Source organism: Cucurbita moschata, unplaced genomic scaffold (genome assembly GCF_002738365.1).
Source record: "Cucurbita moschata cultivar Rifu unplaced genomic scaffold, Cmos_1.0 Cmo_Scf00010, whole genome shotgun sequence".
NCBI classification, from domain to species: Eukaryota; Viridiplantae; Streptophyta; class Magnoliopsida; order Cucurbitales; family Cucurbitaceae; genus Cucurbita; species Cucurbita moschata.
Genome location: NW_019268526.1, coordinates 2100986 through 2113408, shown reverse-complemented (window position 1 = coordinate 2113408; position 12423 = coordinate 2100986). Strand labels below are relative to the sequence as shown.

Genomic DNA, 12423 nt, shown 5'->3' with positions numbered 1-12423 from the left:
TTTTTTTTTTTTTTTTTTTTTTTTTTTTTTTTTTTTTTTTTTTTTTTTTTTTGCTTAAAAAGCCTTTAAAAAATGTTTTTTTTATGAAACTATAGTACAGAAAATATGAAATTAATAAAATTTAGAAAAATCAAATCACAATTTTGTTCTTTAATTTATGATTTTGGCAGAGTTATTCATTGATTAATCTTAATTATTTTTGTCCAAAATTTTATTTTATTGAAATTAATTAGTTTATGATTTTTTTTTTGTTAAAATTAGTGAATAATTAGCAAAAATAAAATAAGATAAAAGAAAAAAAAAATTCATGAAATACAATTCAATAATAATAATAATAATAAAATATAGTTCATGTTTATAATGTTTTTTAACAAATATATTCGATAGCCAAGACCGGAACAAGAATAATTTCCCTTTTTCGTCTCGTAAAAGTTTCGTGCAAAGATCGGGTCACCTATTTATGACTATATATTTTTAATTTCAATTGGATAAATATTTAATTTTAGAAAATTTCTATGTAAATTGTTAATTTTTTCAAAGATATTCTCAATTAAAAAACATGGTCGATTTTCCTTTGAAATATAAATAATATCTCGAAAAATTTTAAATTTAGGGTATATATGTGTGTGTATATTTCAAAAAATAAAAAGTCAGAGTGAGGACAAGAACGGGAGGGAGACCATCTCTGTTTAACTAACTCGAAAAATTTTGTTCTTGTTTCCTCTCTAGTTCTCTACCGCCTAGACGGGAGATTACCCGCCACCATTAGGGGCACCCCAACGGTCCGATTTTCACACAAAATGGATATCTCTAAATGCAACACATTACTCGAAAACGAAAAAGTATTGAAGATGGGGCAAGAAATTGTAAATATTTACAACCTGGAAAAAGAAAATATTTACAAGTGTTGAGAAATCACCTCAGCAAAGGGTGCATCACAATTTTATTGTATAGAATATATGCCTAATTTACAGTCTAAAGAAGCTGGTTGAAGCTTGAGGATCTGCTCCATCTTGCTTTCAAATAATCTTCCAAACATATTCTTTTTCGCTGTTCCACACTGCTAAATGAGTCGTCACCGTCGTTGTCGTTGTCGTCGTCAACACCGACCAATGCAAGGCTCAAATGCAGTTCCGAGCTTGAATTTGGATAAACTTCATCATCTCCGTTCTCCACGCTTTGTGAATCCTCCATATGGATGTTTTCGGTTTCGGTTTTGCTTTCCCCTCTTAGAATCTTCAATATCTGGAACGAAGGGCGTTCGTAAACGTCTTTGAGTAATGCAAACAATGTGGTTTGGTGAAACGAATCGTGTTCAAAGCAATACCTGACTGATTCTAGGACGGAGTCGAGATGCCCTCGTGATGCAAAGCGTTGCTGCAAGAACCATTCTTTGCAACTGTTCGTCATTGAATTTCCCCTCCAAATTTGGATCAACTATGTTCTTTACATTGCCATTCTCTATCATTGGCTTGGCCTGGCATATAATCATAAAGCATGTTCTTAATCCTTGTATGCATACAGTATCAAAATATTTTAACCAAGTCTTACCCACATAACCAGGCTCTGCTGCTCTTTCGATGTCTCGGTGCTGATTGCTCTTCGTCCCGATAACAATTCAAGTAGAACGATACCAAACGCATACACATCAATCTTATTGCTCATTTTTCCATACATGAAATATTCAGGAGCAAGATATCCAAACGTTCCCACGACATCAGCTTCGATCCGAAAGGATGATTCTGTCGGTCCCCAGGTTGCAAGCCCAAAATCTGATAACTGTCATATAGAGCCTCAGTTAGGAATAAACGAGCAAAATTCAAAGTCCCATCCGATCGGGATCTTGTAACGAATTACCTGTGGTTCGAGTTCATCGGTGAGCAGAATGTTTGATGTCTTGACATCTCTGTGTACAACAGGCTGAGGACATTCGTCGTGTAGGTAGTTTAGCGCTTCCGCTATTCCAATCGCAAACTCGAATCTTACCTCCCATGAAAGTACGCCTTTTTCTTTGTTTCTATCTAAATATCACATAATTTTCTTAGTACCATACTCCTGATCTGATGGTATTTGAAAATGTAAGATATTTAAGCCTTACCATATAAATTTTCCTCTAAACTTCCTTTGGAAAAGAAATCATAAACAGAGATCAACGTATCGTGTTCGATGCAGATACCGAGAAAGGGAGTTATGTTCTTGTGATGTAACGAGGATATAATGTCAACTTCTCGAGAAAAATCGTTCCATGCCTGTTTCGAAAAGTTCATTACCTTAACAGCTATTGGCTTACCATCTGGGAGAATTCCTTTGTATACACGATTGCAGCCGCCTTTCCCAATCAGATTTTCTGTTAAGAACAGCCAAATTCATGAGCCATGGACCCATCAGAAGGGCGAGAAAACAAATGAAAACATCGGGGTTCATAGCAAGGAAGAACTCAAACCTGAAGAGAAATGCGAAGTTGAAGCTTTCAACACATCAGGACTAAACCATTTATAACTAGTTGAGATAGTTTTCAAGAGATCCTCCAGGTTTCCTGGTGGTTCAGAAAAGGCAGATAAACCCGAGATCTCGCTTCGTGATGGATCATTTCCTTTTATGCTTAAGCTATGAAACGGGGAACGATCGGGTAAGTTCATCACCCATTGCACTACAGACATGTTATGTACACATGGGGTTTGCGGAATCCTTGGAGACGTTCGAAGCAATGGCCAACCAAGCCCCGGCTCGGAATTCACCTTCTTCATTGGAGAATCTTGTTTGGAACAAACCCTTTTACTTTCAAGAACAACTCCATGAAATTCATCCTTCAAGTCTTCACTACCAACCCCATAAGAAACAGATTTCTCAGTCTCAGAGCCATCAAAGTCAGATTGGCTAGCTTGACTTAAGCTTGGTTTTGGGTCTAGATTCAACCCTGTCATGTTACAGTCAAATATATGACTAACTCTACTTTTTGTTCTTAAAAAATAAACAAAAGTCCATCAAAGAGCAGCAAACCTGGTAGTTGATCATTGGTGGATCTTCTGAAGACAATTTTGCCATTGTTGAGAGCCAAAACATCGGTCGTTCGAGGCAGTCGCTTAACAACGTATCTAATTGTTGAAGACCAACCCCTGCAAATGGCTTCTGTTAAGATCAACTCAAGAAACAAACCAAAAGGCCATTCAGTGAATTCCCTACCCAAGATTAGATGGTTTGCTTGTTCCCAAAACCACGGCCCCGGCGGCATAGCTTTTCGCCTGTCTAACCAAAGTCTTCTTAACCGAACTTCCAGTCGATATCTGAGCAATCAGAGCTACCTAATACAAGAATCCAAGAAAACAATCAGTACCCAAAACTTAAGTTCATCCATAGCATCCATAGAGTACAAGAAATCCCAAACCGAACCTTGTTTACATCACAAAGCCTTTTGTATCCTTCTATGAATTCATCAAATAAGGGCTTATCTTTTGATGCACGGTCTGTTTGGCAAGAGGGAAAAATCATATGAAACTATGCATCATACAAGTGAATGTAAAGAGTTAAAACTAAAGAAGAACAATGAAAACCCACCAGAAGTTTGACAAACATGGATTACAATAACACAATCCCCAGGATCAGCAACTTTAACAATCGCCCAATTGAGCAAATCTCTGCTATTGCCATTTATTCTAATCCCCACTAACACATTCTTCTTCTTCTTCTTCTTCTTCTTTTCGATTGCCTCAGAATCCTCATGATCAACAGTCATTTCGTTTCCTCAAAACCCCACAGATTTTGAATCTTCTTCGATTAGCAGGGATTCACCAGGTAACCACTGATTGGGAGACTCCCCACTTTTTAAACCCTCCACCATTTCACTCTCTACCACCAAAATCAACCAACAAAAGAATCAGAAAGCTAAATCCACCCATAGAAAAAGAAGGTAGCTATAAGTATTTAAAAACAAGCATCGACCCATTGGCCCATCCAAAAAGCTACCATTAAAACAGGAAATAAAAAAACTAAATGAGAAATTAGAACAATAATTTGCATAAGAATCATGAAGAAGATAAAGAGAAGCCGACAAATGGGTTGTACCTAAAACTTGAAAGGGTTGGTCGACGAAGCTGAGCATGATTTTAAACACCGATTTAGCGGATTAATGAAATCGAAGGGTGTAAGGTAGTGCGGGCAAGTAATGGGGAGAATCAGAGAGAGAGGATAAGGAAGTTTGAAAAGGAAGGGAAGTTAGGGCACCAAAATTGTCGTAGAAGACAATAAATTAAGGTCGGGTGACGTCAAGGATGGATGAAGGAAATGGGGGTTTTGAGTGCTTTTTTGTTTAAATTAGTTGAGGAAGGGAAAAGGGAAGAAGAGATGAAGTTTGGGGGAAGAAAATGTCGGCAAGAGAGAGAAAGTTAGAGAGAGAGTTACAGAGAGAGAGTTGCAGAGAATTTTGAAGGAATTGAAAAGGAAGATAGGTATTTTTGGTTGATTCATTTCTTGATTCCTTCCTCTCTTTTTTTTATTTTTTATTTTTTTTTTATGACAGTTAAAAGGGAAACGGGAAGTTTTCGCGGGAAACCTATGGTATCCGGTAATTTTGCGTGGTCCACCAAAAGCAGACTTCAAGTTTTCCACCGGCTGTTGCGGGTTGCCATACATGACCGTTGCCCGTACTACATGCAAACAAGATCCTCAAGGAAAAGTGTTTTTTTTTTTTTTTAATTGAAAAAACATTATAACTATTTTTCTGGGTTTCTTAGATTTTATCTAATAATTATGGAATAAATAAACAATTACACAAAACAAATGGTAAGATTTCCTTTGAAAGCTGACGTGGGACTGAGTGTTGATATTATGTCAGGAAGAACAAATTTTTATGTTAATATGGTATTATCCACTTTTGAGATAGTATCTCTTACTTATATATTTATGCTTTTTCTCGTGTTAAAGTTGGAATCCTACAATTCGTAACAATTTTAAGCATAAAATAGTTTTATGAGTGTTAAACTACGAGTTTAGTATCTCTAAGTACACGGTTTTGGATGGACTCACAATAGTAAATGTTATCTTTTCTTCCATTGGGTTGTTATGCAGCTTATTTGTGAGTATAGTAAATCAAATATTAGGCAATTGGTTCGTGAGAATAGTAGAGTTATAGCAAGACAACATACCGAGCTAGTGTAAGATATCTAAACTCAGAACAAATACTAGCATCATGCAAATAACGAATAGATGATATTAATCCATTTTCAAAAAATCATAGCATAACCCAAAAGACTGGTAAGCATAGAGAATAAGATGTAAGATATCATATTGATTGGAGAGAGGAATGAAACATTCCCTACAAGTGCGTAAAAATCTATCCATGGTAGACGCGTTTTAAAACATTGAAAAGAAAACCCAAAGAGAACAAGATCTGATAATTGTGGATTTGGGCAATTACAAATGGTATCAAAATTAGACATTGGGTGGTGTACCAGCGAAAACAAAACATTTCTTATAAAGATCTAGAAAACTCTTCTTGGTAGAAGCGTTTTAAAACTATGAGATTGACGATTATATGTAACGAGTCAAAACGAACAATATTTATTAGCAGTGGGCTTGAGATAGATTGAAATGGCTCAATAGACCCTAAAACTCTAAGCTCCACTGAAACAAAATGCAAAATACACAAAACCCAATAAAAAAATACGCACACTCAGTTTAAAAAGAGTACAAAAACTGAAGTTCATCACTCAACCAAACTGTAATGGACCAAGTCCATCGCTAGCATATATTGTCCTATTTAAACTCTCCCTTTCGAGCTTCTCAAGATTTTTAAAACATATCTATTAGAGAGAGATTTTTCACACCCTCATCAAAGGTGTTTTGTTTTCCTTTCCAATTAATGTAAGATCTCATAATTCACTCCTTTCAAAGCCCAGCATCTTTGCTAGCTCTCTCTAATTCGATATAGAATCTTAAGTAACTCCTCTAGGAGAACTAACTAAATGGCTCACATTTTCTCAAGAACCAACAAAGAGAAAGAAGAAAAGGGTCATGTTAAGGCTTGAGTAGCTAACCGTAGGGAAGGTGCTGGTGGTGTAGGAGATAAGCATACAAGTTTACCCAACAGCACCTATCACCAACCGTAACACAATTAATATACCTGGAAACACTCATTTCTTCCTTCAAATCTCCGTTCAAAGTCTCCCAATTCACGGACCATTTAATAAAAATGTTAAATTATATAAAATATTCCAATAAAGATCTCTATAGAGTTATTTATTTATCAAAGTGAATAAGAAAATTCACACGACTCTAGATAAGATTATCATTGTTACCACTCATTCCTACTTCAAAAAGATAGATAATATCATCTATGACATAATTTACAAAAAAAAAAGAAAAAAAATCAATTTTTGTACCTCAGCTACTTATCAATTTATGTTGATGCTATCATAAATAAAGTGTGGTTGTATCAGTTTCAACAAGAATATAAAGATCGTCCATTTCAACATACTCAAAGACATCATTGATATAGTTCACAATATTAGGCTAAAAATTACAAGAACGTCTATATTAAGTGGAAAAAAAAAGAAGAGTACTTATATAAACAGGAAATATGACTTGAAATTGAACATAACTCAACTATAATTGACACGAACTCTCTCGTATGTTTCAATTCATTTAGGAAACAATCTAAAAAACAGTTTTTCACTCACTGTTATATTGGACTTCCTAACCGGACCACTGCATGAAAAACATGGGAAAGGGATAGACTTAAAAAAAAAGAGGGATGGGTAGCGCATCACATACCCCAATCATGTGCACGGATGACCATTCTTCCCACATCGGTTGTCGGCCATTCTAGCTTGTCCCTCCCAAACCACAGTGAGCCATGATTATTAATTAGTCGCTATACTTAAGCAGTCGAGCTTGAATCCTCCTTTTAGATCAGCCAACTGCCACCATCTTGTATCAGGATTGCAAGTATAAGCGTAAAAAATTGATGGGAATTAGCTCTTGTAAGAATCAAATCTCAAACTTTAATTTATAGGGTGAATGTAAGGTCGATATCATCATCTGAACTAATATAATCCAACTCCACCATCTTTCCCATGTCTTTTGTGGTTTTGTCTGCCGGAGCATGGCTCGTTTTCGTTCTTTTTGGATCTTGTTGTTGATTTTCAACTCCAGATGACTTCCTGAAAGATATGTTACAGATCCATAATGGCGTGGAAGATGGTAACAGAAAACAACAAAAGTAATGGATAGAATCTTACGAAATTGATGTCTTCTCTGAACTGATCCTCTGCTGACTTTGTCTGGAAAATTCTTTATTTCCACTTTTATCAGTCATTTTCCCTGCAATTGGAAAATGTCTCAAAAGAAACTCTATGAATCTTCAGGGCATGCACGTAAAGGTTATGATCTCTAACCTGTGATCTCGGCAAGGAATCTTTTCCCTTGTGAGTGTACATTGGTGGTCACATTATCTGCATTGCTGTTCGCATGAATAGAGTAAATCAGCCAAAAACAAGAACAAAACAATAAAATAACTGATACTCCTTAAGCATTCAAGAATCCGTCTTTGTTAGTCCGTTTGCAGAAGATAAATGTTTTGAAATTGGAAAACTACACTAAAATGGAGTCCAATGGCTTGTGACTTAATACCAAGTGAACCCAAGAGGGCTTGTAGTCCACAGATAAATGACCAGACTCACCCACATTTCATTAATAAATGGCTTAACTTCAATTGTAACAAAACGATGGAAAACGCATTACACAGTTCTAGAATACTACATTACCCCCAATTAAAATTCACGATAATGACCAAGTGATTACAATAAAATAAGCTTCAAGCACACAGTTCTTTCCCCTATTTTCACTCCATCTACCAATCAAGTTCATATCCTGAATGAAAAATGAGTTCAAGAGTATGTTTTAACATCTAACGGATAAAGAAGAGATTGTTATAGGCATTAATTAAATATATAGAAAGTTATCAGATTGGAATTCGTTCACTATTAAAAATGAAATAGACTACATAAATTGAAACTAAAAAAGAAAAAAGGTTATCTACCCTGACAATATAGGGTGAAGCATTGCAAGTATCTTACATTCACCCATAATCGTAGTTAAGTTTCACCTGAAGAAATGGCGGTATGTAACAGGTTCATGAAATCAAAGATAACATCCGCCCACTTCTAGAAAATCTTAAATTCTTCTCAAATTGCTTTTGTTCGAATAAATTATAAAAATGAGTGATATGTCTTCTACAAACCTCAATGCCTTTTTCAGGCCTTCCACAGACAACAGTTTTGCTGGCGGCGCTCGATGTTTAGAATTCACTTTACCGACTAGTGGATTTACCATGTAAACTCCTTCTGCCTTGAGATGATGATCTCTGAATGCAGTCCTCAGATTCCTGTACCCGGAAAATAAAACAAATAAGAAACAGAAACGAGTATAAAAGAAAGTAATATCATGTTCGTGTCATTGCTCTCTCACCCTCCTTTGAGCTCAGTTCGTATGGTGGTGGAATATTTTTCTGATGCCTTCTGTAAGAAAACAATAGAGAGAACAACTGTATCAGTTAGATATGCCTTCAAAATCCGCATGCACAACAACATTAGCATATTGAGCAAATTAATACTTACTGATTTATGATATTTACAGTATATGCCACGTCGCCTGAGTAATAAAATAATTCATCAGAACTTCCAAAATATGAATTGCAAAAGTATGAAATTATGAGAAATGGACCTGTTACTTTGGAGAAACAATATATATTAATTCAGGAAGAAACGAAACCATATAAGAAATTTAAGCTAACGAAGTTAGACTACATGCGTTCTTGACTTTGTAAGCAAGAATCCCTACAGCAAACATCAGTTTATATCATAGTACTAATGATTTAAGGGTTGACAAATTTCATCACAAAAATAATCATGGTCATGTCAAAACAAGATTTAGGGGAAACCACTGTGATCATATCAACTAAAAAGTTAGTATTGTAAGTATCTTTAAAGACGAGTATCAATGAACAAAAAGACCGTGTCGAATAGTTCCCTTGATTTTATGATCTGGCTCGTAACTTCTCTTAAAATAATATAGTCAGGTATTCCAGCCAAAGGATTTATTCTACAATGAATTGATTGTCTCATTTGTCAACAAACGGAAAAGGCCATAACCGATGGGCTTGTTGCAGGTATATGCTTTTGACAAATTAGAGAAATTATATAATTAATAGTAGAAAAGCTCAGTCCAGTGGATCACAACATTGTCAAGAAATTTCTTCATCCCTCGGCTCCTGTCCACACGTATAAATATTTTTTCACACGGAAGTCCCGAGTCTCATTCAATCATATCAGTTCACTGAAGGCAAGAGGAGCTATTATGTAAGATAATTGAGTAATTTTCATGACAAACCTATTTATTACTGTTGTACAGGCCATCCCATCCTTCTTTTTCCCCTTGCATACTCCATAGTCATCTGAAGTGCCCATTTTTAACAACTGGCTTGATTGATACACACTTAAAGAAAACCCCATGCCCTGAAATACAAAATGGAAGTGGGTAATTCATGAACTACAACACGTATCTACGGTATAGAATAATATTTTAGTTGGTACCATTGCATCCTTGCGTACTGTAGAGTTGAACACTGCAAAAACTGTTCCAGCCAGCTCCTTGCAATTTCTTTTATATGCATCACCAAATAAGAAAACAGAAACAGCGTTTTCATCCAAACAACTAAGTTTCCAGATGCAGTAAGCTTTCCCTGTAGAGCTTGTCTTTGGGCTCCCTTTCTCAGTCAACACTCCTACAGTTACCCAACAGCCTGAAAGGGTGTCTCCAACCAACAGATTCCTGAAAATTTAACGAACAAATGAACTTGTTTGACAAATATTATGCAAAGTAGAAGTTATCAAAATCTATTTCCCAAATGCAAGATGCTTACTAACAGACTTCAGATGTCTTTAATCAATCTCAATGAAGTTTAAGAAATTCCTTTAATTCCTCTGCATATAAATTTTCAATATCTTAAACTGAAAAATAGATAGACCTTAGGCTAAAATTTGTCTCCATTCCTACATGTATATACACAAATTTCCTTGCTACTCTCTAAATTCTTTGTCAAGATAACATTTCTTATAATTGCAATTGCTTCCAAACTATGTATACTTGTAATTACAAAAGATAGAGATAGAGACAGATAGATAGCGAGAAAGAGAGGAATTTGTCCTAGAATGACTTTAAAACGGGGTACTGAGTTCTTATTGGATTTAGTACTGAAGCATGTTAAAACTCGCAAACCGCATGCCACCATTGAAATTGATGAAAAAAGCCAAGTGTAAAACATAGAATTTATTGATGTAATTATGTTCGCTTGGAAAAATTCAGTCAACTAATTTGCCTTTAAAAATGTACAACATATGTACATTGTTATATCAAATAGTCGATCCCTTCAAGGTTGATGGAGTTCGTGTGATGATTAACCAGAAATAAATCATATCAGTCTTCCTAGAAGAAAGCATTGCCATTACATTCTCTTACATGATATGAGTTAAAATAGAATAGCTGATCTAATGGAGCATGGGTATCATTCTCCTAGATGGTAAGCAAGTAACGCCGACAAATATAAAGAATGTGAAGTGAAATTACTTTATGGTAGACAAACGAACGAAGCGAATGTCAGAAAAACGATCGTGGAGCTCTACAGGTCCTACCAGTTGATTCCTGAAATCAAAAAATTTAAATAAAAAGTAAGCAAAAGTACATGTCTAGAAAATTACTCTATTCGTGCATGCTAAGCAGATCTTTAGATGAATATCTCCATTAGTTCTATCCTCTAAACAGTTATAGATAATCCTGAGGAGAAAAAAATTATGTGATGTACTTCTAATAATTGAGTTCTTAATGACCTAAAACTTTTATATAGAACTGAGCAGTGAAAAATCAGAGTACACAGTTTTGTATGCAAATCACCACTACCTCACTCGCAAACCAGAAAACTTCTCGATTGTAACATCGGTAGAGGCCTTAGACCGGTTTGTTTTTCCACTTTTCTCAGTTGGTATGTGACTATAGTCAAGGCAGTCTTTGACAGCGTTTCTGAAGATAGACATATCCGCATGACCCGCTCGTCTTGGTGATTCATCGTCGGAGAGTAAATCTACAATAATACAACAATCGAAAACATATATTCAATACAAATGTTCTTTTAGTAAAAGTAAACATATAAACATTACGGAAACTAATTAATCGAAAGAAGAAGAAGAAGAAACAAAGAAATGATTAATCGGCATAGTTGCTAAGACCACCATCGTACCTGAGGCATGAGGCGGAGTTCCAGGAGGAGTTTCAACGACTTTATCTTGGAGAGAAAGGAGAAGATCAAGATCGTCTTCTTCGTTGGCCATAGAGCTCGCGCGTCGTTCTCGTCCGAAGGAATGCAAAACCGTTCGATTGTTCTATTGTTCTGTAGGGTGCGTTGTTTTGTTAATATCCAATTTTTCTTTTTTGGCGCGGAGGGAAATTTTTATTTTATACTTTTTTTTGGAGGGAAGAAACGAAAATAGATGGCCATTTCAAGTTTGACCGTCGAAGTACCCAATAGTCCATTGGGCCGTCTTTATAGAACATCCATTGGGCTGTCTTTATAGAACATCCATTGGGCCGTCTTTATAGAACATCCATTGGGCCGTCTTTATAGAACATCCATTGGGCCGTCTTTATAGAACATCCATTGGGCCGTCTTCATAGGCCCATTCTTTTCTACCTAGTTCTCTTATAGCTGTATTCTCTGTTGAGTATGTTTTCAGCCGTTGTGACAGTTATAAGTTATTATCTATCGTTGATATCTATAGTAGAATCAAGGAGCTTGAGAGGAGGTGATTTACCTTGTGGCAGATGTCTGCTGTGCTCGGAGGAGTTATTGTCTATCATTGATCTCTGTGGTAGAATTATGGAGCCTAAAAGGCAGTAGTTTACCCTATGGCAGATGTCAGCAATTTAATTCTATTTATCTCCAACTCGTGAACTAATTATAAAAATTATCGTTTACCTTTCTTAAGTTTTCAAAATTATCCTCAAAATTTTTATTCTAAGATATTAGATATTAAATAACGTAGCAATAACCCAAGACGAAAATTGAGACGGTCGCATCTGATTAAGAACTCAATATCCATCTGATATGCTAAAAACTTTCTAATTCAATGATAGGTCGAGAGTAAACGATAACATTTTTCCGTAGCCCGACATTCATATTCTTGATCCATGATTATTACAATATCGGGTAACCCCGTCATATATTTAATCCCGCCCAGATATGTTTGCAAGTGAGATAATTGTCTCTTCAACATAGCAACATCCCTTTTCGAAAGACGGTTGAGTCACTCCGTAATGACACCGAGTTGTTGTCAATTAAAATGTCAAACGGACACTTCAGATTTACTTTAGTGAGTA

At 35.7% G+C, this 12423-nt stretch overlaps 2 protein-coding genes across 3 annotated transcripts; both read right to left on the bottom strand.

Moving 5' to 3' along the window:
* Positions 1 to 849: 849 nt before the first annotated feature.
* LOC111448689 (probable serine/threonine-protein kinase PBL26) lies at positions 850 to 4424 on the bottom strand. Of its 2 annotated transcripts, XM_023088376.1 has the most exons (11): positions 4063 to 4418; positions 3556 to 3846; positions 3391 to 3464; positions 3184 to 3302; positions 3001 to 3116; positions 2444 to 2917; positions 2099 to 2347; positions 1858 to 2021; positions 1552 to 1779; positions 1328 to 1477; positions 850 to 1245 (listed from the first exon to the last, which is right to left on the bottom strand). In XM_023088376.1, exons 2-11 carry the CDS (start codon positions 3731 to 3733, stop codon positions 976 to 978), a joined length of 2022 nt encoding a protein of 673 aa, XP_022944144.1. In that variant the 5' UTR covers positions 3734 to 3846; positions 4063 to 4418; the 3' UTR covers positions 850 to 975. The 2 variants fall into 2 exon arrangements, with proteins under 2 accessions (XP_022944144.1, XP_022944146.1); XM_023088378.1 differs by lacking the exon at positions 850 to 1245 and having other exon boundaries at positions 1556 to 1779; positions 4063 to 4424.
* A 2161-nt stretch (positions 4425 to 6585) lies between these two features.
* LOC111448185 (protein MCM10 homolog) lies at positions 6586 to 11455 on the bottom strand. Its single transcript, XM_023087646.1, has 11 exons — positions 11288 to 11455; positions 10951 to 11131; positions 10621 to 10695; positions 9588 to 9825; positions 9385 to 9509; positions 8613 to 8646; positions 8464 to 8513; positions 8237 to 8380; positions 7392 to 7456; positions 7236 to 7317; positions 6586 to 7157 (listed from the first exon to the last, which is right to left on the bottom strand). Exons 1-11 carry the CDS (start codon positions 11376 to 11378, stop codon positions 7004 to 7006), a joined length of 1239 nt encoding a protein of 412 aa, XP_022943414.1. The 5' UTR covers positions 11379 to 11455; the 3' UTR covers positions 6586 to 7003.
* Positions 11456 to 12423: the final 968 nt, after the last annotated feature.